General features: G+C 38.7%; 1 protein-coding gene across 2 annotated transcripts; it reads right to left on the bottom strand.

Moving 5' to 3' along the window:
* Nucleotides 1-21: 21 nt before the first annotated feature.
* LOC110485622 (programmed cell death protein 4) lies at nt 22-26,972 on the bottom strand. Of its 2 annotated transcripts, none has more exons than XM_090204384.1 (12): nt 26,827-26,972; nt 26,136-26,242; nt 25,459-25,770; nt 20,698-20,792; nt 20,414-20,527; nt 19,636-19,857; nt 3,007-3,104; nt 2,092-2,206; nt 1,570-1,677; nt 1,260-1,370; nt 889-1,028; nt 22-792 (listed from the first exon to the last, which is right to left on the bottom strand). In XM_090204384.1, exons 2-12 carry the CDS (start codon nt 26,176-26,178, stop codon nt 732-734), a joined length of 1,419 nt encoding a protein of 472 aa, XP_090060510.1. In that variant the 5' UTR covers nt 26,179-26,242; nt 26,827-26,972; the 3' UTR covers nt 22-731. The 2 variants fall into 2 exon arrangements, with proteins under 2 accessions (XP_090060510.1, XP_090060511.1); XM_090204385.1 differs by having other exon boundaries at nt 26,797-26,929.

Raw genomic sequence — 26,972 nt, 5'->3', positions numbered from 1 at the left:
ACACATTGACAATAGCAAACATTTTGTATAGCAATTTATTGGAACTTTTGACAATCATGGAGCAATTAAGACTTGGTACATTTCACAACAGTGTTCCCCAAATATAAAAATAAACATTCTGGACACCATTTTGTTGTGAAATGATCGCAAACTTGTTCCCAATCTCTTAACTTTATTTTTTATTAATTGCCTTGAGTAATTAAAAAAAAAAAAAAGTCAAGCACAGCATAGACTAGTCTGGTACCCAGATCTGTTTGTGCCATCTTGCCCAAATTCCTATGATAGAAGTTGTGTAAAACAGCACAAACAGATCTTGAAACCAGGCTAGAAACAGACAGCAGCTGGTGAGGGAAGGTGTTGCTTCGAACCAACGATCTGTCCCCCCTTTTCATTAAAAAGCTTTATACACAAACCAGTTTAATTCTTGTACAAACACTTTCATCTAGAACAAGAAAGGAGTGGCAGTGAAATAAAGAGAAAATCTAAAAACAACATGGAATGACTCGTTGAGGTGTGGCACTTTCTGGGTTTTTAGCTTATACATGTATACTCAAACACCTTAAATGGGTGTATCGTCTAACTTTTCTTCAACTAAAGAACAAAGTGCGATTTTACGCATTTTTTTTTATTTTTTATGTACATTCTTTCTCTGTTAAGGAAAACAACTGACATGGATCATAGTAAAAAAGTAGCTTCAGTTTAGCGGAACATCTCTGGCACAAAATGGCTTCTCAGTAGCTTTCCAATTTGAAGCGACCGCCGTCCCCCTCGCTCACAAATCTCTTCCGGCCCCTGTGAAAATAGCCAAAATCAGTACATCTCCATCAATCTTAAAACATGGATGTGTGTGAGAGAGAAACAAAAATAGCAAATTAAAAAGATACTTACCGACTAGGACAAAGATCCCTCAGCTTTTCACAGATGAAGCCAGCACTGAAACTCTTGTCGACAAACTGCTCCAAGATGAAGTACGCACGAGGGACGTCGATGTTGATTTCAGCTATGTCCATGTAAACTCTTTCGTATCCCTGCAAACAAGATAATTATGTAAACAGTGACTTTCAATGTAATTCCAATGAAAAAAATACGTGTGGAACATTTTATAGATCACATCAATGGTAAACAAGGAGATGCAGTTGATTTTAGGTAAAAAGTATTATATATCCCATTGGTTCTCGACCCACAATAGTTTGAACACCAGGTGGCGCCATATGCACTGCAGTAGTATAATGTTACCACCAGGTGGCACTCAAGCTCACCCTTCTCATTTGGTCCACAGTGATGATGGAGGACACCCACAGAAACTTCAGCAGCTGCAGAACCATTTTGAACGTTTTCTCCCCTTTGGATTCCAGGACCATGACTATGGCCTATTGATAATAGGAAGACAAGATGAATAACTTTTCTTACAATCAACTAAGGAAAATTCAGTATGTCAGTTTGATATTCTCAAGCAAAACAACCCTCCAACAGAGAGTACATTTCCAATGCACCTACAGGTAATACGTTCATACAAGATAACATGAAAACTGGGGAAAGAAAAACTAGACAACGGATGCCGTGAGTTACCTCATAGACAAACTCATGGTGGAAGTGTGGCACCTCCAGTTCTCTCAGACACCTCTCTGCTTCCTTGTTGTCTCCAGACAGAAGATACTCCTTCAGCAACAGGGTCATCTGATACAAGTAGAGAAAAGGGGATATCCAAAGTCAATGTATGCCCATTGTACACCTGAGGTTCATCGATGACAACAAAAAGGCCCGCTCATAGATAGTTTCATGTGTTCTTCCTATTCCCTAAGACATAGTTCAGCAACGGCTGAGATATTCACGTGAAGGGTGGCATGTACCTCCGAGTAGCCGTAATGGACGAGTCGATATCATGTGATCACTGGAGACGTCAGTTAAACTAAAGCAGGTCTTGATGACCTCACCCTTTCATAGTGAAAGCTCAATGAAATTACAATCCAATAACTTAATTTGGAGAACAGCACAGACAGGATTTAAATAGCTGGCAGACAAAGGACAGAGCATAGAGAACACACCTGACAAGCAGCTCGTTCCGTCCTCTATAAAATGAGCAGGTCTCACCTCTCTGACGAGCTGGGTGACAGGTCTCTGACCCCCACCTGTTCCCCAGAGGTTGTCGATGCGCAGGCCGCCCATACCCATCTTCAACAGCACCGCCGCCCGGTCCAAGGCCGCCCTATATGGGAAAAAACATGGCGGCACGTCAGTGTGGACGCTGTCATCATTCAGTCAATCATCCATCTCTACCTCCCTCGTTCATGGAATTATCCTTCCCTTAGTCATGAATTCTGCTGCCCTGGTTTATACCCTCTCATTCCAAACTCCCATAAACCATCCCTCGGGATGTATTAGATTTCCCTCAAGTTCTGTCAATGCATTCATAGAACAAAGACATTTAATTACGTAAACTCTGCCTAACAAGCCACCAACTAGTCTGTAATCCATGTATGACACTCCCCCAAAAGCTTCACTCATTGGTCTCTGTGAATCCGCCCACCAAATTACAAGGCGAAACACAACATAACTCAAGGGGTTCCCAAACTTTTTGGAGCTGGGGGACCCCTTTTATGATAGCAAATTCATCAGGGACCCCTCAATATCAGAACACAACTCCAACGTTAGAGAGTGTGATAAAACATGTTTTTATTACGATTGCTGCAGTGCATTCTAAGTCTCAAGACCTGGGAAAGAACATTTTAAAACCCTCTGGATCGGAGAGAACATTTTGCCATTTTAAAGCTAATTTCCTGAAACTCCACACATTTTCCCACGGAGCAGGCAATTTTACAGTAGAGTTGAAAAACTGGTATGGAGTTGAAAACTGAATCTTTGATGGAGTATTGTAGATCTCTGTGAGCCTCCCAGACCTGGTTGTGCCTATAAGGGTATACTGTAAACCCCCTCAACATCTCCATGATCATACCACATAGAAATGCGAGAAGGCGTTTCGTGTTTAATAAGGACACCAACACATACCTTGCATGGACACAGTCGACTCTCCCCTTGTAGCCTTCTAAGTAGCTCTTGGAGAGGATCTGGTCTTTGACAGCCCGGGCAATGAATTGGCCGACGAGCTGAAAGACAAAAAGAAAACACTGTTAACACACACTGGTCTCGAACACTGTTCTCTCTGGTCCACCCAAAACAACAGAACAGGAAGTTAGCTCTGCCAACAAAGAAATCAAAATAAAGAGGACAGACTGAACTGTTGCCAAATAGCCCATGGGCCTGAAATATCCTGCCTGCAGAATAATGTAATCCATTTGGAAATGAAGCATCAGGAACACATGTAAGTGTAACTGCACAGCCATAAACCATTATAGTACAATACACACATTTTTATAATGAATTACTGCAGAGGCAAATAGACAACACATCACTTACATTTAGCATCAAAGTAGGCCAATGGAGAGCCCAGAGGCTGGATGGATGCATAAACACTTGTTGTTTGGGATGAGGTGACAGTGGCAGTGTTTGTTGACATGAGTCAGAGATATGAGAGCGAGCGTGACGGGGATGAGAAAAGCCAGAGAACGAGCTGGCCTTGCTGTTCTGGACAGGACAAACTGGACAAAGCCTGTTGCTAACAAGCCATTGTGTCTGTGCAGACAAGAGAGCCCCAAACTCATCTGACCAGAACCAGTCTGGAAAGAGAGGAATGAGAGAGAAAGAGACTGCACAGTCAGGGGGAAGAACAGAGAGAGGGTGGCCTTGCAGGGAAGTGAGAGAGAGAGAGAGAGAGAGAGAGTAGGAGGACAGACACGTGAGAGAGGGAGGGATGATAAATAACCCTTGTATCAGCCTCCTACGCTGAGCTAGCATTTTGTGCCTGGCGCTGCCGAGACAATGAGGCGAGAGATCGCATGTCTGCTCTGTGTGGACGGGGAGAACAGAAAGAAAAGAGCTGAAACTCACCATCGCTTTCTTTTTATCTACAGTAAACAGTACCACAGTGTTATTGAGTGGTGTAAAGTACCGAAGTAAAAATACTGTTAGGCACAACTTTAGTTTTGTACTTTACGATTTTTACTCCACTACATTCCTAAAGAAAATAATGTACTTTTTACTCCATACATTTTCCCCGACACCCAAAAGTACTCGTTACATTTTGAATGCTTAGCAGGACAGAAAAATGGTCCAATTCACACACTTATCAAGAGAACATCCCTGGTCAGCCCTACTGCCTCTGATCTGGAGGACTCATTAAACACAAATGCGTAATTTGTCAATTATGACTGAGTGTCCCTTGGCTATCAGTAAATATATACAGTACCAGTCAAAAGTTTCCATACATCTACTCATTCAAGGGTTTTCTATATTTCTACTATTTTCTACATTGTAGAATAATAGTGAAGACATCAAAACTATGAAATAACACATATGGAATCATGTAGTAATAAAAAAAATAAGTGGTGAACAAATCAAAATATATTTTATATTTGAGATTCTGCAAAGTAGCCCCCCTTTGCCTTGACAACTTTGCACACTCGTGGCATTCTCTCAACCAGCTTCATGAGGTAGTCACATGAATGCATTTCAATTAACAGGTGTGCCTTGTTAAAAGTTAATTTGTGGAATTTATTTTCTTCTTAATGCTTTTGAACCAATCAGTTGTGTTGTGACAAGCTAGGGGTGGTATACAGAAGATGGCCCTATTTGGTAAAAGACCAAGGCCATAATATGGCAAGAACAGCTCAGATAAGCAAAGAGAAAACAGTCCATCGTTACTTTAAGACATGAAGGTCAGCCAATAAGGAAAAGGTCAAGAACTTTTAACATTTCTTCAAGTGTAGTCATTGTCAATAACAATGTGTTCTTAACTGGGCTTGCCTAGTTAAATAAAATAAATAACGAAGCGCTATGATGAAACTGGCTCTCATGAGGACCGCCACAGAAAAGCACGACCCAAAGTTACCTCTGATGCAGAGGATAAGTTGATTAGTTACCAGCCTCAGAAATTTCAGCCCAAATAAATGAAGTAACAGACAACTGTTCAGAGGAGACTGTGTGAATCAGGACTTCATGGTCGAATTGCTGAAAGGAAACCACTAAAGGACACCAATAAGAAGAGACCTTATTGGGCCAAGAAACACGAGCAATGGACATTAGACCGGTGGAAACATGTCCTTTGGTCTGATGAGTCCAAATGTGAGATTTTTGGTTCCAACCGCCGTGTCTTTGTGAGACGCAGAGTAGGTGAACGGATGATCGCCACATGTGTGGTTCCCACCGTGAAGCATGGAGGAGGAGGTGTGATGGTGCTTTGCTGGTGACGGTCTGATTTATTTAGAATTCAAGGCAAACTTAACCAGCATGGCTACCACAGCATTCTGCAGCAATACGCCATCCCACCTGGTTTGCGCTTAGTGGGACTATAATTTGTTTTTCCAACAGGACAATGACCCAAACCACCTCCAGGCTGTGTAAGGCCTATTTAACCAAGAAGGAGAGTGATGGAGTGCTGCATCAGATGACCTGGCCTCCACAATCACCAAACCTCAAACCAATTGATATGGTTTGGGATGAGGTGGACTGCAGAATGAATTAAAGCAGCAAAAACTGCAGGAACTCCTTCAAGACTGTTGGAAAAGCATTCCAGGTGAAGCTGGTTGAGAATTCTTCAACTGGGCTTGATTGAGCTTGCCTGGCGCAGTGGAACGGAACGCACAAACCTTGTCCACCTGGCACTCTAAGGCAAATGTATTTGAAATACTGTTTGAACCCAGCTCTGTTATGCACACAGGGTACAGTACAACAACATACATCCCACACAGTAGTGACACCAACAACAAAAAGCATTGTATCTGGGACAAATCATTCCCACATCTTGTAATGAATAAACTGTCATGGTAAAAACACATTGATACAACAGCAGCTAAAATGGGGAGAAGTCTGTCCATAATAAAGCGCTGCTCTGCATTCTTAACAACACTATCAACAAGGCAGGTCCTACAGGCCCTAGTTGTCACACCTGGACTACTGTTCAGTCTTGTGGTCAGGTGCCACAAAGAGGGACAGGAAAATGACAATTGGCTCAGAACAGGGCAGCACGGCTGGCTCAGAACAGGGCAGCACGGCTGGCTCAGAACAGGGCAGCACGGCTGGCAGCACGGCTGGCTCAGAACAGGGCAGCACGGCTGGCTCAGAACAGGGCAGCACGGCTGGCCCTTAAATGTACACAGAGAGCTAATATTAATAATATGCATGTCAATCTCATGGCTCAAAGTGGAAGAGAGATTGACTTCATCACTACTTGTTTTTGTAAGAAGTGTTGACAAGCTGAATGTACCAAGGTGTCCGTTTAAAAACTCCTAGCACACAGCTCGGACAGCCATGCATACTAGAGGTCGACCGAGTAATCAGGGCCGATTTCAAGTTATAACAATCAGTAATCAGCCTTTTTGGACGCCGATTACATTGCAATTCACGAGGAAACTGCATGGAAGGCTGACCACCTGTTACTCGAGTGCAGTGTCAAAAGGACCTTGTGGCTGCAAGGAGCCAAGTTAAGTTGCTAGCTAGCATTAAACTTTGCTTATAAGCAATCTTCACATAATCACTAGTTAATTTAGTAATATCATCAACCATGTGTTGACCTAACTTGTCCTGCGTTGCATATAACCAATGCGGTTCCTGTAAATGTATCATCGAATCACAGCCTACTTCAACGTCGCCAAACGGGTGATGATTTAACAAAAGTGCATTCGTGGAAAAAGCACAATTGTACCTAACCATCAATGCCTTTCTTAAAAGCAATACACAGAAGTACATTTTTTAAACCTGCATATTTAGTTAAGAAATTAGTGTTAACAGGCAATATTATCTAGGGAAATTGTGTCACTTCTCTTGCGTTCATTGCACGCAGAGTCAGGGTATATGCAACAGTTTGGGCCGCCTGGCTCGTTGCGAACTGTGAACTAATTTGCCAGCATTTTACATAATTATGACATAACATTGAAGGTTGTGCAACGCAACAGCAATATTTAGACTGGATGCCACCCGTTAGATAAAATACTGAACGGTTCCATATTTCATTGAAAGAATAAACGCTTAGTTTTCTGGATTTGACCACATTAATGACCAATGGCTCGTAGTTCTGTGTGTTTATTATAATTAAGTATATGATTTGATAGAGCAGTCTGACTGAGCAGTGGTAGGCAGCAGCAGGCTCGTAAGCATTCATTCATTCAGCACTTTACTGCGTTTGCCAGCAGCTCTTTGCAATGCTTGATGCACAGCGCTGTTTATGACTTCAAGCCTATCAACTCCTGAGATTAGGCTGGCAATACTAAAGTGCCTATTAGAACATCCAATAGTCAAAGGTATATGAAATACAAATGGTATAGAGAGAAATAGTCCTATAATTCCTATAAATAACTACAACCTAAGACTTCTTAACTGGGAATATTGAACCTCCAGATGTCATATGTTCTCATGTTCTGAGCAAGGAACTTAAACAGTCGCTTTTTTACATGGCACATTTTGCACTTTTACTTTCTACTCCAACACCTTTTGCATTATTTAAACACGTTTTATTATTTATTTGAGACTAAATAGATTTTATTTATGTATTAAGTTATAATAAAAAGTGTTCATTGTTCATTCAGGATTGTTGTAAATATTATTACAAATGAGAAAAAAAATTGTTGGCTGATTAACTGGTATGGGATTTGTTTTGGTCCTCCAATAAATCGGTCGACCTCTAATGCATACCCCACAAGACATTTTACACTGCTGCTACTCTGTTATTGTCTATGCAGTCACTTTAATAACTACCTACATGTACATAATACCTCGACTAACCGGTACCCCCTGTATATAGCCTCGCTATTGTTATTTTACTACCGTTCAATTTGTTACTTTTATTGGCTTACTGGTGCTCTTTCATGCCGTCCCTAGGAGGGGTGCGTCACTTGAGTGGGTTGAGTCACTGACGTGATCTTCCTGTCTGGGTTGGCGCCCCCCTAGGGTTGTGCCGTGGCGAAGATCTTTGTGGGCTATACTCGGGCTTGTCTCAGGATGGTAAGTTGGTGGTTGAAGATATCCCTCTAGTGGTGTGGGGGCTGTGCTTTGGCAAAGTGGGTGGGGTTATATCCTGCCTGTTTGGACCTGTCCGTGGGTATCATCGGACAGGGCCACAGTGTCTCCCGACCCCTCCTGTCTCAGCCTCCAGTATTTATGCTGCAGTAGTTTGTGTCAGGGGGCTAGGGTCAGTTTGTTATATCTGGAGTACTTCTCCTGTCTTATCCGGTGTTCTGTGTGAATTTAAGTATGCTCTCTTTCTCTCGGAGGACCTGAGCCCTAGAACCATGCCTCAGGACTACCTGGCATAATGACTCCTTGCTGTCCCCAGTCCACCTGGCCGTGATTTATGAACATCTTGGCCATGTTCTGTTATAATCTCCACCCGGCACAGCCAGAAGAGGACTGGCCACTCATCATAGCCTGGTTCCTCTCTAGGTTTCTTCCTAGGTTCTGGCCTTTCTAGGGAGTTTTTCCTAGCCACCGTGCTTCTACACCTGCATTGCTTGCTGTTTGGGGTTTTAGGCTGGGTTTCTGTACAGCACTTTGAGATATCAGCTGATGTAAGAAGGGCTTCATAAATACATTTGATTTGATCTCTATTCCACATCAGGTAACTGACCTAAGCAGTAGAATCAGACACAAAAAAAAAACAGGTAAAAATACACCTTTTGGAACAGCGGTGACTGTGAAAAGACAAAGGTACAGACCAACGCATATTGTTGTATGGTGGTATTATACATGTTGTATTGTAGTGGTATAATATTGTTGTATGGTGGTATTATACATGTTGTATTGTAGTGGTGTAATATTGTTGTCTGGTGGTATTATACATGTTGTATTGTAGTGGTATAATATTGTTGTATTATACATGTTGTATTGTAGTGATGTAATATTGTTGTATTATACATGTTGTATTGTAGTGGTGTAATATTGTTGTATTATACATGTTGTATTGTAGTGGTGTAATATTGTTGTATTATACATGTTGTATTGTAGTGGTGTAATATTGTTGTATTATACATGTTGTATTGTAGTGGTGTAATATTGTTGTATGATGGTATTATACATGTTGTATTGTAGAGGTGTAATATTGTTGTCTGGTGGTATTATACATGTTGTATTGTAGTGGTGTAATATTGTTGTATGGTGGTATTATACATGTTGTATTGTAGATGTGTAGTGGTGTAATATTGTTGTATGATGGTATTATACATGTTGTATTGTAGTGGTATAATATTGTTGTATTATACATATTGTATTGTAGATGTGTAGTGGTGTAATATTGTTGTATGATGGTATTATACATGTTGTATTGTAGTGGTGTAATATTGTTGTCTGGTGGTATTATACATGTTGTATTGTAGATGTGTAGTGGTGTAATATTGTTGTATGGTGGTATTATACATGTTGTATTGTAGATGTGTAGTGGTGTAATATTGTTGTATGATGGTATTATACATGTTGTATTGTAGATGTGTAGTGGTGTAATATTGTTGTATGGTGGTATTATACATGTTGTATTGTAGTGGTGTAATATTGTTGTATGGTGGTATTATACATGTTGTATTGTAGTGGTGTAATATTGTTGTATGGTGGTATTATACATGTTGTATTGTAGATGTGTAGTGGTGTAATATTGTTGTATGATGGTATTATACATGTTGTATTGTAGTGGTATAATATTGTTGTATTATACATGTTGTATTGTAGTGGTGTAATAATGTTGTATGGTGGTATTATACATGTTGTATTGTAGTGGTGTAATATTGTTGTATTATACATGTTGTATTGTAGATGTGTAGTGGTGTAATATTGTTGTATGGTGGTATTATACATGTTGTATTGTAGTGGTGTAATATTGTTGTATTATACATGTTGTATTGTAGATGTGTAGTGGTGTAATATTGTTGTATGGTGGTATTATACATGTTGTATTGTAGTGCTGTAATAATGTTGTATGGTGGTATTATACATGTTGTATTGTAGTGGTGTAATATTGTTGTATTATACATGTTGTATTGTAGATGTGTAGTGGTGTAATATTGTTGTATTATACATGTTGTATTGTAGATGTGTAGTGATGTAATAATGTTGTATGGTGGTATTATACATGTTGTATTGTAGTGGTGTAATATTGTTGTATGGTGGTATTATACATGTTGTATTGTAGATGTGTAGTGGTGTAATATTGTTGTATGGTGGTATTATACATGTTGTATTGTAGATGTGTAGTGGTGTAATATTGTTGTATGGTGGTATTATACATGTTGTATTGTAGTGGTGTAATATTGTGGTATTATACATGTTGTATTGTAGCGGTGTAATAATGTTGTATGATGGTATTATACATGTTGTATTGTAGTGGTGTAATATTGTTGTATGGTGGTATTATACATGTTGTATTGTAGATGTGTAGTGGTGTAATATTGTTGTATGGTGGTATTATACATGTTGTATTGTAGTGGTGTAATATTGTTGTATGATGGTATTATACATGTTGTATTGTAGTGGTGTAATATTGTTGTATGGTGGTATTATACATGTTGTATTGTAGATGTGTAGTGGTGTAATATTGTTGTATGGTGGTATTATACATGTTGTATTGTAGATGTGTAGTGGTGTAATATTGTTGTATGGTGGTATTATACATGTTGTATTGTAGATGTGTAGTGGTGTAATATTGTTGTATGGTGGTATTATACATGTTGTATTGTAGTGGTGTAATATTGTTGTATTATACATATTGTATTGTAGATGTGTAATGGTGTAATATTGTTGTATGATGGTATTATACATGTTGTATTGTAGCGGTGTAATAATGTTGTATTATACATGTTGTATTGTAGTGGTGTAATATTGTTGTATTATACATGTTGTATTGTAGTGGTGTAATATTGTTGTATGATGGTATTATACATGTTGTATTGTAGTGGTGTAATATTGTTGTATGATGGTATTATACATGTTGTATTGTAGATGTGTAGTGGTGTAATATTGTTGTATGGTGGTATTATACATGTTGTATTGTAGTGGTGTAATATTGTTGTATGATGGTATTATACATGTTGTATTGTAGTGGTGTAATATTGTTGTATGGTGGTATTATACATGTTGTATTGTAGATGTGTAGTGGTGTAATATTGTTGTATGGTGGTATTATACATGTTGTATTGTAATATTGTTGTATGGTGGTATTATACATGTTGTATTGTAGATGTGTAGTGGTGTAATATTGTTGTATGGTGGTATTATACATGTTGTATTGTAGTGGTGTAATATTGTTGTATGGTGGTATTATACATGTTGTATTGTAGCGGTGTAATAATGTTGTATTATACATGTTGTATTGTAGTGGTGTAATATTGTTGTATTATACATGTTGTATTGTAGTGGTGTAATATTGTTGTATGATGGTATTATACATGTTGTATTGTAGTGGTGTAATATTGTTGTATGATGGTATTATACATGTTGTATTGTAGATGTGTAGTGGTGTAATATTGTTGTATGGTGGTATTATACATGTTGTATTGTAGTGGTGTAATATTGTTGTATGGTGGTATTATACATGTTGTATTGTAGCGGTGTAATAATGTTGTATTATACATGTTGTATTGTAGTGGTGTAATATTGTTGTATTATACATGTTGTATTGTAGTGGTGTAATATTGTTGTATGATGGTATTATACATGTTGTATTGTAGTGGTGTAATATTGCTGTATGATGGTATTATACATGTTGTATTGAAGTGGTGTAATATTGTTGTATGGTGGTATTATACATGTTGTATTGTAGTGGTGTAATATTGTTGTATGGTGGTATTATACATGTTGTATTGTAGTGGTGTAATATTGTTGTATGATGGTATTATACATGTTGTATTGTAGATGTGTAGTGGTGTAATATTGTTGTATGGTGGTATTATACATGTTGTATTGTAGTGGTGTAATATTGTTGTATGATGGTATTATACATGTTGTATTGTAGTGGTGTAATATTGTTGTATTATACATGTTGTATTGTAGTGGTGTAGTGGTGTAATATTGTTGTATGGTGGTATTATACATGTTGTATTGTAGTGGTGTAATATTGTTGTATGATGGTATTATACATGTTGTATTGTAGGGGTGTAATATTGTTGTATTATACATGTTGTATTGTAGATGTGTAGTGGTGTAATATTGTTGTATGGTGGTATTATACATGTTGTATTGTAGTGGTGTAATATTGTTGTATTATATATGTTGTATTGTAGATGTGTAGTGGTGTAATATTGTTGTATGGTGGTATTATACATGTTGTATTGTAGATGTGTAGTGGTGTAATATTGTTGTATGGTGGTATTATACATGTTGTATTGTAGTGGTGTAATATTGTTGTATGGTGGTATTATACATGTTGTATTGTAGATGTGTAGTGGTGTAATATTGTTGTATGGTGGTATTATACATGTTGTACTGTAGTGGTATAATATTGTTGTATGGTGGTATTATACATGTTGTATTGTAGATGTGTAATATTGTTGTCTGGTGGTATTATACATGTTGTATTGTAGTGGTGTAATATTGTTGTATGATGGTATTATACATGTTGTATTGTAGATGTGTAGTGGTGTAATATTGTTGTATGGTGGTATTATACATGTTGTATTGTAGATGTGTAGTGGTGTAATATTGTTGTATGGTGGTATTATACATGTTGTATTGTAGTGGTGTAATATTGTTGTATGGTGGTATTATACATGTTGTATTGTAGATGTGTAGTGGTGTAATATTGTTGTATGGTGGTATTATACATGTTGTATTGTAGTGGTGTAATATTGTTGTATGGTGGTATTATACATGTTGTATTGTAGTGGTATAATATTGTTGTATGGTGGTATTATACATGTTGTATTGTAGTGGTGTAATATTGTTGTATTATACATGTTGTATTGTAGATGTGTAGTGGTGTAATATTGTTGTATGATGGTATTATACATGTTGTATTGTAGTGGTGTAATATTGTTGTATTATACATGTTGTATTGTAGTGGTATAATATTGTTGTATGGTGGTATTATACATGTTGTATTGTAGTGGTGTAATATTGTTGTATTATACATGTTGTATTGTAGATGTGTAGTGGTGTAATATTGTTGTATGATGGTATTATACATGTTGTATTGTAGTGGTGTAATATTGTTGTATTATACATGTTGTATTGTTGTGGTGTAATAATGTTGTATGGTGGTATTATACATGTTGTATTGTAGTGGTGTAATATTGTGGTATTATACATGTTGTATTGTAGTGGTGTAATGTTGTTGTATGGTGGTATTATACATGTTGTATTGTAGTGGTGTAATATTGTTGTATGGTGGTATTATACATGTTGTATTGTAGTGGTGTAATAATGTTGTATGGTGGTATTATACATGTTGTATTGTAGATGTGTAGTGGTGTAATATTGTTGTATGGTGGTATTATACATGTTGTATTGTAGATGTGTAGTGGTGTAATATTGTTGTATGATGGTATTATACATGTTGTATTGTAGTGGTGTAATATTGTTGTATGATGGTATTATACATGTTGTATTGTAGTGGTGTAATATTGTTGTATGGTGGTATTATACATGTTGTATTGTAGTGGTGTAATATTGTTGTATGGTGGTATTATACATGTTGTATTGTCGTGGTGTAATAATGTTGTATGGTGGTATTATACATGTTGTATTGTAGATGTGTAGTGGTGTAATATTGTTGTATGGTGGTATTATACATGTTGTATTGTAGTGGTGTAATATTGTTGTATGGTGGTATTATACATGTTGTATTGTAGATGTGTAGTGGTGTAATATTGTTGTATGGTGGTATTATACATGTTGTATTGTAGTGGTGTAATATTGTTGTATGGTGGTATTATACATGTTGTATTGTCGTGGTGTAATATTGTTGTATGGTGGTATTATACATGTTGTATTGTAGATGTGTAGTGGTGTAATATTGTTGTATGGTGGTATTATACATGTTGTATTGTAGTGGTGTAATATTGTTGTATGGTGGTATTATACATGTTGTATTGTCGTGGTGTAATAATGTTGTATGGTGGTATTATACATGTTGTATTGTAGATGTGTAGTGGTGTAATATTGTTGTATGGTGGTATTATACATGTTGTATTGTAGTGGTGTAATATTGTTGTATGGTGGTATTATACATGTTGTATTGTAGTGGTGTAATATTGTTGTATGATGGTATTATACATGTTGTATTGTAGTGGTGTAATATTGTTGTATGGTGGTATTATACATGTTGTATTGTAGTGGTGTAATAATGTTGTATGGTGGTATTATACATGTTGTATTGTAGTGGTGTAATATTGTTGTATGATGGTATTATACATGTTTTATTGTAGTGGTGTAATATTGTTGTATGGTGGTATTATACATGTTGTATTGTAGTGGTGTAATATTGTTGTATGGTGGTATTATACATGTTGTATTGTAGTGGTGTAATATTGTTGTATGGTGGTATTATACATGTTGTATTGTAGATGTGTAGTGGTGTAATATTGTTGTATGGTGGTATTATACATGTTGTATTGTAGATGTGTAGTGGTGTAATATTGTTGTATGGTGGTATTATACATGTTGTATTGTAGATGTGTAGTGGTTTAATATTGTTGTATGGTGGTATTATACATGTTGTATTGTAGTGGTGTAATATTGTTGTATGGTGGTATTATACATGTTGTATTGTAGATGTGTAGTGGTGTAATATTGTTGTATGGTGGTATTATACATGTTGTATTGTAGATGTGTAGTGGTTTAATATTGTTGTATGGTGGTATTATACATGTTGTATTGTAGTGATGTAATATTGTTGTATTATACATGTTGTATTGTAGTGGTGTAATATTGTTGTATTATACATGTTGTATTGTAGATGTGTAGTGGTGTAATATTGTTGTATGGTGGTATTATACATGTTGTATTGTAGTGGTGTAATATTGTTGTATGGTGGTATTATACATGTTGTATTGTAGTGGTGTAATATTGTTGTATGGTGGTATTATACATGTTGTATTGTAGTGGTGTAATATTGTTGTATGATGGTATTATACATGTTGTATTGTAGATGTGTAGTGGTGTAATATTGTTGTATGGTGGTATTATACATGTTGTATTGTAGTGGTGTAATATTGTTGTCTGGTGGTATTATACATGTTGTATTGTAGTGGTGTAATATTGTTGTATTATACATATTGTATTGTAGATGTGTAGTGGTGTAATATTGTTGTATGGTGGTATTATACATGTTGTATTGTAGTGGTGTAATATTGTTGTATGGTGGTATTATACATGTTGTATTGTCGTGGTGTAATAATGTTGTATGGTGGTATTATACATGTTGTATTGTAGATGTGTAGTGGTGTAATATTGTTGTATGGTGGTATTATACATGTTGTATTGTAGTGGTGTAATATTGTTGTATGGTGGTATTATACATGTTGTATTGTAGATGTGTAGTGGTGTAATATTGTTGTATGGTGGTATTATACATGTTGTATTGTAGTGGTGTAATATTGTTGTATGATGGTATTATACATGTTGTATTGTAGTGGTGTAATATTGTTGTATGGTGGTATTATACATGTTGTATTGTAGTGGTGTAATAATGTTGTATGGTGGTATTATACATGTTGTATTGTAGTGGTGTAATATTGTTGTATGATGGTATTATACATGTTGTATTGTAGTGGTGTAATATTGTTGTATGGTGGTATTATACATGTTGTATTGTAGTGGTGTAATATTGTTGTATGGTGGTATTATACATGTTGTATTGTCGTGGTGTAATAATGTTGTATGGTGGTATTATACATGTTGTATTGTAGATGTGTAGTGGTGTAATATTGTTGTATGGTGGTATTATACATGTTGTATTGTAGTGGTGTAATATTGTTGTATGGTGGTATTATACATGTTGTATTGTAGATGTGTAGTGGTGTAATATTGTTGTATGGTGGTATTATACATGTTGTATTGTAGTGGTGTAATATTGTTGTATGGTGGTATTATACATGTTGTATTGTCGTGGTGTAATATTGTTGTATGGTGGTATTATACATGTTGTATTGTAGATGTGTAGTGGTGTAATATTGTTGTATGGTGGTATTATACATGTTGTATTGTAGTGGTGTAATATTGTTGTATGGTGGTATTATACATGTTGTATTGTCGTGGTGTAATAATGTTGTATGGTGGTATTATACATGTTGTATTGTAGATGTGTAGTGGTGTAATATTGTTGTATGGTGGTATTATACATGTTGTATTGTAGTGGTGTAATATTGTTGTATGGTGGTATTATACATGTTGTATTGTAGTGGTGTAATATTGTTGTATGATGGTATTATACATGTTGTATTGTAGTGGTGTAATATTGTTGTATGGTGGTATTATACATGTTGTATTGTAGTGGTGTAATAATGTTGTATGGTGGTATTATACATGTTGTATTGTAGTGGTGTAATATTGTTGTATGATGGTATTATACATGTTTTATTGTAGTGGTGTAATATTGTTGTATGGTGGTATTATACATGTTGTATTGTAGTGGTGTAATATTGTTGTATGGTGGTATTATACATGTTGTATTGTAGATGTGTAGTGGTGTAATATTGTTGTATGGTGGTATTATACATGTTGTATTGTAGATGTGTAGTGGTGTAATATTGTTGTATGGTGGTATTATACATGTTGTATTGTAGATGTGTAGTGGTTTAATATTGTTGTATGGTGGTATTATACATGTTGTATTGTAGTGGTGTAATATTGTTGTATGGTGGTATTATACATGTTGTATTGTAGATGTGTAGTGGTGTAATATTGTTGTATGGTGGTATTATACATGTTGTATTGTAGATGTGTAGTGGTTTAATATTGTTGTATGGTGGTATTATACATGTTGTATTGTAGTGATGTAATATTGTTGTATTATACATGTTGTATTGTAGTGGTGTAATATTGTTGTATTATACATGTTGTATTGTAGATGTGTAGTGGTGTAATATTGTTGTATGGTGGTATTATACATGTTGTATTGTAGTGGTGTAATATTGTTGTATGGTGGTATTATACATGTTGTATTGTAGTGGTGTAATATTGTTGTATGGTGGTATTATACATGTTGTATTGTAGTGGTGTAATATTGTTGTATGGTGGTATTATACATGTTGTATTGTAGTGGTGTAATATTGTTGTATGATGGTATTATACATGTTGTATTGTAGATGTGTAGTGGTGTAATATTGTTGTATGGTGGTATTATACATGTTGTATTGTAGTGGTGTAATATTGTTGTCTGGTGGTATTATACATGTTGTATTGTAGTGGTGTAATATTGTTGTATTATACATATTGTATTGTAGATGTGTAGTGGTGTAATATTGTTGTATGGTGGTATTATACATGTTGTATTGTAGTGGTGTAATATTGTTGTATGGTGGTATTATACATGTTGTATTGTCGTGGTGTAATAATGTTGTATGGTGGTATTATACATGTTGTATTGTAGATGTGTAGTGGTGTAATATTGTTGTATGGTGGTATTATACATGTTGTATTGTAGTGGTGTAATATTGTTGTATGGTGGTATTATACATGTTGTATTGTAGATGTGTAGTGGTGTAATATTGTTGTATGGTGGTATTATACATGTTGTATTGTAGTGGTGTAATATTGTTGTATGGTGGTATTATACATGTTGTATTGTCGTGGTGTAATATTGTTGTATGGTGGTATTATACATGTTGTATTGTAGATGTGTAGTGGTGTAATATTGTTGTATGGTGGTATTATACATGTTGTATTGTAGTGGTGTAATATTGTTGTATGGTGGTATTATACATGTTGTATTGTCGTGGTGTAATAATGTTGTATGGTGGTATTATACATGTTGTATTGTAGATGTGTAGTGGTGTAATATTGTTGTATGGTGGTATTATACATGTTGTATTGTAGTGGTGTAATATTGTTGTATGGTGGTATTATACATGTTGTATTGTAGTGGTGTAATATTGTTGTATGATGGTATTATACATGTTGTATTGTAGTGGTGTAATATTGTTGTATGGTGGTATTATACATGTTGTATTGTAGTGGTGTAATATTGTTGTATGATGGTATTATACATGTTTTATTGTAGTGGTGTAATATTGTTGTATGGTGGTATTATACATGTTGTATTGTAGTGGTGTAATATTGTTGTATGGTGGTATTATACATGTTGTATTGTAGATGTGTAGTGGTGTAATATTGTTGTATGGTGGTATTATACATGTTGTATTGTAGATGTGTAGTGGTGTAATATTGTTGTATGGTGGTATTATACATGTTGTATTGTAGATGTGTAGTGGTTTAATATTGTTGTATGGTGGTATTATACATGTTGTATTGTAGTGGTGTAATATTGTTGTATGGTGGTATTATACATGTTGTATTGTAGATGTGTAGTGGTGTAATATTGTTGTATGGTGGTATTATACATGTTGTATTGTAGATGTGTAGTGGTTTAATATTGTTGTATGGTGGTATTATACATGTTGTATTGTAGTGATGTAATATTGTTGTATTATACATGTTGTATTGTAGTGGTGTAATATTGTTGTATTATACATGTTGTATTGTAGATGTGTAGTGGTGTAATATTGTTGTATGGTGGTATTATACATGTTGTATTGTAGTGGTGTAATATTGTTGTATGGTGGTATTATACATGTTGTATTGTAGTGGTGTAATATTGTTGTATGGTGGTATTATACATGTTGTATTGTAGTGGTGTAATATTGTTGTATGATGGTATTATACATGTTGTATTGTAGTGGTGTAATATTGTTGTCTGGTGGTATTATACATGTTGTATTGTAGTGGTGTAATATTGTTGTATTATACATATTGTATTGTAGATGTGTAGTGGTGTAATATTGTTGTATGGTGGTATTATACATGTTGTATTGTAGTGGTGTAATATTGTTGTATGGTGGTATTATACATGTTGTATTGTAGATGTGTAGTGGTGTAATATTGTTGTATGGTGGTATTATACATGTTGTATTGTAGATGTGTAGTGGTGTAATAATGTTGTATGATGTGTTGTATTATATGTGATGTAAGTGCCTTAATGTGTTTGGACCCCAGGAAGAGTAGCTGCTGCCTTGGCAACAGCTAATGGGGATCCCTAATAAATACCATGTTTGAACAGTACGTCTGTTGACTTTACAGTAGATTGGAACGGTCAGATGGCTATTGTAACTGTAAAGCTCTTATTTTATGACCCGCATATAGAATTTCCAAACAGAACACATGCGTTCTGTTCTGAGATAGACTGGTCCAGTTTGCATGCAGAACAGAACACAGAAGCACAGCACAAGCATAAAAGACACCACATATACACACTGCAGTGCGCCTGCTAAGTCACTCAAACATTCACAAGGGCACACGGTCCAACACATTGGCCTCCACGGTCAATTAGAGATTTTCACAGATACACCCAAACACTTCTATTCTTAGATGGCGCGATATCACACACACTACCTGAGGGGCTCCAGGTGTGTCCAACACCAGGTCAGGCAGCTCCCTTAGTAACTTGTCAAAGGAGCTCTCCACGTCGCTACGGCTCAGCACGCGGCCACACAGGTCCGTCAACAGCCTGGACGTCAGCTCTCTGTGGCTGGCCTTTGCCTCCAGGGCCAGGCTCACAGCCAGCATGGGCACCCCGCTAGACATGGAGCCCAGGTTGAGTTCACCCAGGAGCTCCTACGGAGGGGAGAGAGGGGGATGGGTTTTGGTCAGATGGAATAAAGAGTCGGTCATAGAGAGAAAGAGAGAAAGAGAGAAAGAGAGAAAGAGAAAGAGAGAAAGAGAGAGAAAGAGAGAAAGAGAGAAAGAGAGAAAGAGAGAAAGAGAGAGAAAGAGAGAAAGAGAGAAAGAGAGAAAGAGAGAAAGAGAGAAAGAGAGAAAGAGAGAAAGAGAGAAAGAGAGAAAGAGAGAAAGAGAGAAAGAGAGAGAAAGAGAGAAAGAGAGAAAGAGAGAAAGAGAGAAAGAGAGAAAGAGAGAAGAGAGAAAGAGAGAGAAAGAGAGAAGAGAGAGAGAGAGAGAGAGAGAGAGAGAGAGAGAGAGAGAGAGAGAGAGAGAGAGAGAGAGAGAGAGAGAGAGAATTGGCCAAGAAGAGGGAGTGGGGTCAAATCAGAGAACATCCTTCAGAATTAACTCTGTCTACTGTCAGATAAAAAGGCAGAAGCAGGTCCACCAGTGTTTAGGACATTAAAAGCACTAGTTAGCCCTACAGAGAACTCTGTTGAAATGAACCTACCGCTACTTCATTGGTGTCGCCGTGTTCAAAGTACTCCTGTACGATGGGAGTGAGCGTCTTCTCAAAGGCCCCCTCCTCCAGTGGAGGAACCACCGTCTCATACACACAGTTCTCCTGTAGACACCAGAAAGCAGAGCAATGAAGCCGATCAAGACTGGATACCAAAACAACTTGTATGGTTTACTTAAGGCCCTGAGTTCTCATGGGCAGGTAAAACTCAGGTACAATATGGTTAGGACCCTAACTCAGACGGTCATAGGTCCAATATAAAAATGGTCCAATACCTGAGCTTCGTCATAGTTGGGGTCTTTGACGTCGACCTCCTCCAGGTCGTACACTTCTCCAGGTGGGCCCCACACCCCTTTGCCCCCCGCCCCACCTGACAAAGAACAAGGACAATGCCTGTGATGTTTTCAAAACAGAAACAGTTTCATGGTGCAAAATAATCTGTACGTAGCAAAACGTTAAAAAATATTATAATCTGGCAGTGCGATTTAAAAGATGCAATATGCAGAAATCGCGCCGCCATTTCCTGGTTGCTAAAATAGTTTGCGACAAAACAAGTATAGTGTAGAGAATCATTGTTCCATCTAAACCACTGAAGTCTTTTCCATAGCCCAAAACTTAACAGGAAGCATAGAAATAGCCACATATACTGAACAGAAATATAAAAAGCAACATGCAAAGTGTTGGTCCCATGTTTACCATTCGCACAAATTTGCTTATATCCCTGTGAGGTGAGCATTTCTCCTTTGCCAATATAATCCATCCACCTGACAGTTGTGGCATAACAAGAAGCTGATTAAGCAGCATGACCATTACACAGACGCACCTTGTACTGGGGACAATAAAAATCCACTCTAAAATGTGCAGTTGTCACACAGAATGCTACAGACGTCTCAGGTTGAGGGAGTGTGCAATTGGGAAGCTGACTGCCAAAATGTCCACCAGATCTCTTGCCAGAGAATTAAATGTTCATTTCTCTACCATAAACCACCTCCAATGTCATTTTAGAGAATTTGTCAGTACGCCCAACAGGCCTCACAACCGCTGACCACGTGTAACCACACCAGCCCAGGAGCTCCACATACAGCTTCTTCACCTAAAGGATCATCTGAGACCAGCCACCCAGACAGCTGATGAAACTGAGTAGTATTTGTCTGTAATAAAGTATTTTTTTGTGGGGAAAACACATTCTGATTCACTGGGAAGCCAGTGGGCCTATGCCCTCCCATGTCTGCACCCCTGCCCAGCCAGTGGGCATATGCCCTCCCATGTCAGCACCCCTGCCCAGCCAGTGGGCCTATGCCCTCCCATGTCTGTACCCCTGCCCAGCCAGTGGGCCTATGCCCTCCCATGTCTGCACCCTGCCCAGCCAGTGGGCCTATGCCCTCCCAGGCCCTCCCATGTCTGTACCCCTGCCCAGCCAGTGGGCCTATGCCCTCCCAGGCCCACCCATGTCTGTACCCCTGCCCAGCCAGTGGGCCTATGCCCTCCCAGGCCCACCCATGTCTGTACCCCTGCCCAGCCAGTGGGCCTATGCCCTCCCATGTCTGCACCCCTGCCCAGCCAGTGGGCCTATGCCCTCCCATGTCTGCACCCCTGCCCAGCCAGTGGGCCTATGCCCTCCCATGTCTGTACCCCTGCCCAGCCAGTGGGCCTATGCCCTCCCAGGCCCTCCCATGTCTGCACCCCTGCCCAGCCAGTGGGCCTATGCCCTCCCATGTCTGCACCCCTGCCCAGCCAGTGGGCCTATGCCCTCCCAGGCCCTCCCATGTCTGCACCCCTGCCCAGCCAGTGGGCTTATGCCCTCCCATGTCTGCACCCCTGCCCAGCCAGTGGGCCTATGCCCTCCCAGGCCCACCCATGTCTGTACCCCTGCCCAGCCAGTGGGCTTATGCCCTCCCATGTCTGCACCCCTGCCCAGCCAGTGGGCCTATGCCCTCCCAGGCCCACCCATGTCTGTACCCCTGCCCAGCCAGTGGGCTTATGCCCTCCCATGTCTGCACCCCTGCCCAGCCAGTGGGCCTATGCCCTCCCAGGCCCACCCATGTCTGTACCCCTGCCCAGCCAGTGGGCCTATGCCCTCCCAGGCCCACCCATGTCTGTACCCCTGCCCAGCCAGTGGGCCTATGCCCTCCCATGTCTGCACCCCTGCCCAGTCATGTAAAATCCATAGATTAGGGCCTAATGATTTATTTCAATTGACTGATGTCCTTATATGAACTGTAACTCCGTAAAATCATTGTTTATATATTTGTTCAGTATAAAAATAGCCACAGAATGCTCCTTTAATCAGCAATGTGTGTTATAAAAAGGGGCTACTGTTGACGCATTGCTCAGATTAAGGTGAAGTCATCCCTAGACATTGGTTTTAGGGTCAGTTTCGCATTTCCCCCTCTTAGGGTTAAGGTTAGGATTTAGGGAAGGCAAGCTGATCCTAGATCTGAATCACCCCAGAGCTTTCAAAAACATACTACTATCCAGTAGCCGATATGTGGTCACCTGCAGCGGGTTGACATTACAATGCAGCCCACACAAACACTGTGCTGACAAAGGAAAGAAGATCAACAGTACAATATACAGCATGGCACACACACAGCAGCGTTCTGTGCTTGAGACAGGATGTCTCCAATACAACTGAAGTGAAACACTGAAAACCACCTTCTCCAGAAAGAGAGAACATACGTCACAAAATACCACAGGCAGACAGAGGCACTACTGATTGAGGAAGCCAATATGAAACATTACAAACAGGAACTGGCCTAACTATACAGGGGTACAGATAAGGGGAGCACAACAATACCCCCTTCCTCGATATGACACTTCCTATATAGTGTGTGTTGTCAGAATGGATAGCACTTTAAAGGCTCAACTGGTGACAGACCACACATTTTAAAAAAGGGGTCATTCCTCATTAGTAAGTAAGTGTTACACAAAGCCACATCTGTTGGTGGCTCTGTAGAAACAGATTGCCAGTCTATTTAAGAAGAGAGCCATTTCCAAAGCAGCTCAGCCTGTCTAGGCCTACATGTTTTAAACCCCCCACCCTCCTATAAGTCCCACCCAGCGTGTGTGTGTGTGTGTGTGTGTTACATTCCGCCTGTATATAGCTTTGCCCCTTTAGAATGTTGTCTGTGCCATGGCTGATTCCGGAACATGTACCTATTACCCTTGTTGCCCTGAGAGATTCCACCCATAGAATAGTTTCGGTTACGCTTCCAAAACCTTACACCACTAACTTTTACAGGAGCCCCTAAACCACAGCGGGACCTAGACTGTGTTCCAAACGGAACCCTACTCCCTTTACTATAGTGAATAGGTTGCCATTTGGGACAGAAGCCCAGGCATTTACATTGACATCATGGCACCGTTCTTTGGTTACATAACTCAAATACGTCTGTGCCAAGACAATAAGGCTCCTTCCTATCAGAAAATAACTGTGCTTCTGAACTAACTGTACTGTGCTTCTGCAAGATGTTATTTTGGCAATGGGGACTGACAAAGGCCAAGAAAGACACTGCAGTTTCATTTAATCAGATAAGAACTGAACCAACCAGTTCAAAAGGTGTCTCAGAGCATGAGTACTGATCTGGGATCAGATTCCCACCTTTCCACATAATCATATCCATTAAGATCTAAAAAGGCTACACTGATCTTTATCAGCACTCTTACTCTGAAAGTCACTGTCAATATGCGACCAGAGGACGGACAGCTGGCGGTATGGCAAGCTGCTCTGACTACAGCCCAAATGACACCCTATTCCCTATGTAGTGCACTACTTTTGACCGGGCCCATAGGGATCTGGCTAAAAATAGGGTACCATTTGGGACACACACTTTGACTCTGCTGAGAAGCAGCTTCCTCTCCAGTAGTACATGCATGACAATTCAGCAGTTATGTATAAGGTGATTACAAAGTAGTAAATAGCTGATCACACTGAAGATTAATATGCATGCAACTATAAGATTTAAAAGGAGTCAATCATGTCATTGGTAAACAAGCCAAGCTAGTTGGAGATGTTGGCCACAATGGGAAGGGGATGTCATCTACAACAAACCGCCATGCTCTTGTCATCTAGGCTACTTTATTGTTATTGCCTAGTTTGCATGTCCTTGGACAAATGCACAATCTTGTTTCAGTTATCCAGATCTGTTAGACAAATAGCCATTGGTTAGATATCATAATGGGCTGAATTATGGAGCCTCTAATAGTGATATGATTTAAATATCTTATCTTTTCTTTATTTTTGACTCCAGGAAGGATCTTACATCACCCACAAATCATCTACAAAGTCAGTCACCTTCAAGGTCATAGGTCATAGGTCTAGTGGAAACTTCTATCAGTAAAAAAAAAGTATTCAGCGGATGGACGCCAAAAGGAGATAAGAGTTGTGTTAATATAAGTGAGTGTGATCAGATCAGCCTCACCTTGCCATTTTTTTTTAAACACGCTAATCGGTTTACTACTGGGCTGGCAGTTGGAGAGGCAGGGACAGAGAGAGATCTCTTGGGGACTAGATCATGAGTAGCCTTGATTCCAGCCAACAAGAATATGGTGTGATCTCTGGTCACGCAAGACTAGGACACACAACATTGTAACTCTGTAGGCAATGATGGGTTATTCCTTGAAGCATATTTTCACTCAAAACACTAACAGACTAACTTGTTGCTTATCAAGTAATGCAGCAACAGTATTAAACCTGTTAGGTATTACATTATCCTATAAATGTTAACGCCCCATTACTGGTCTTTGGTAGGCTTCAAAGGCCTTACCTTCCCTAGCGACATCACGTTATCACAAGTAGGCCTGTTAACAACACTTCATTACATAACCACATAAATAGTCACTCCCCCATTCCTTTCTCTGACAGTCCTCTTCCCTTCCATTTAACATTATATATGTTTCTAACATCGACATAACTCCCCATTCCTTTCTCTGACAGTCCTCTTCCCTTCCATTTAACATTATATATGTTTCTCTGACAGTCCTCTTCCCTTCCATTTAACATTATATATGTTTCTAACAGACATAACTCCCCATACCTTTCTTTGGAAGTCCTCTTCCCTTCCCTGCCCGAGACTTCCTGTCCAGCAGTTTGCTCTTGGGGCTGGTGGGGGGTACGGTGCCATTAGTACCCCGGGAGGGGTCCCCGTTCTCGCTAAACGAGTCCCCTCTCCCAGAGTCTCTAGAAGAAGTCTTCCTCAGCCTCCTCTTCGCTTTGGCTTTGAGACGGGCCTCGTGGATACTGTTAGGTGCTGAAATCCAGTTGCCATTTATTTCATTCTTGATGTTTTTGGTGATAATGCCGTTCTCCTCTTCACCCGATAGGAAAGAGTCACTCAGATCATCTGCGTCTGTTGGCAGGGGGTGAAAGAGGTGGTGGAAGACAAGGTAAGAAGGCAGTTTGACTGATTTACCAGAACAAACTCTATTTGCAGATGTTATATTTCATGACAGAGGTTATGGGTAACTATAAGGTCATTTGATGTTCACAATGCACTAATTGTCTTATAAACATAGTTTTAAAGTGATAGTGTGTGTATTTAATATAATGCATTATGTTATTCTTGGCTATATAAAATGTAAGGCCAGCAGAATACACATCATGATCAGTGGTTACAGAAACCGCTGCAGTCACTGCAAGTTAGAGTCACCAGTAATCACTGAGCTACTTCCGCATCAAAAGTCCAGACAGACTAGACTGGTAAAGATAACTTACCAAGGGGGTTAGCGTTCAGCCATGCCTCGCAGTCAGTTGCCATTGTTTTAAAAAGTGGATTTGGAGCAGCGGAAATGCGTGCGAATAAAAAAAAATTATGCAGACACCTAAAATGATAAAATAACGTTTCAATTCATTTTGATGTGCCAATGAAATTAATGCACGTCAACATGTCCAGACAAGCCCCCCACCCCACCCCTGACCTAATTCATGCATTGATAATCTCCAGACTAAATACAAATCGGTCTACAAAATGTTTTTGGAAAGCAGCACAGCAAATCACTTGTCAGTTAATCGCAAACTCCTGCTGCGACGACGCACCACTACGCAGACAAAACAATGACCGCATCGTTGTGCAGAAATCAATGACGAGATATTACACGGTAAAAATGGTAAGCATTGAAACAACAAGAGTTAAATACAGCTTAAAGTTGATGCACTCTATATATAATTTATATTTCCGGGATAATTTGTATATTGTCATTAGCTTTGCAGTTATCACAAAGTTGAAGGCTGCCTCGGTTGTTGTCACTTGGCAGCCCAAGTCCCAAGCGACGGGAAAATGCACGACAACAACAAAGCCAGCTATATTGCAGTAGGTAAAATCATTTATCGTCGATTTAAAAGAGCTGCTCCATAATGTCATACATTAGCTGTCTACCTTTTGCGTATCCAAAGGAAAATCACTGACCGTGTCTGCCGTTGAAGCTGCTAGTTGATGTGGGTTTTAAATTCTGTTGTTTTTATGTTGTATACCCAGCAACACTTGGCATAGAATTGTGTTTGAGATATACGATTGGCTGACCTTGCAAACGTGTTGTAAAGAGGGCACCAATC

The sequence above is a fragment of the Oncorhynchus mykiss genome, chromosome 17, assembly GCF_057628025.1.
Source record: "Oncorhynchus mykiss isolate SJ-2025 chromosome 17, ASM5762802v1, whole genome shotgun sequence".
In the NCBI taxonomy this organism is placed as follows: Eukaryota; Metazoa; Chordata; class Actinopteri; order Salmoniformes; family Salmonidae; genus Oncorhynchus; species Oncorhynchus mykiss.
Note: the sequence above shows the minus strand (reverse complement) of the source record. Positions and strands in the feature narration are given on the sequence as shown.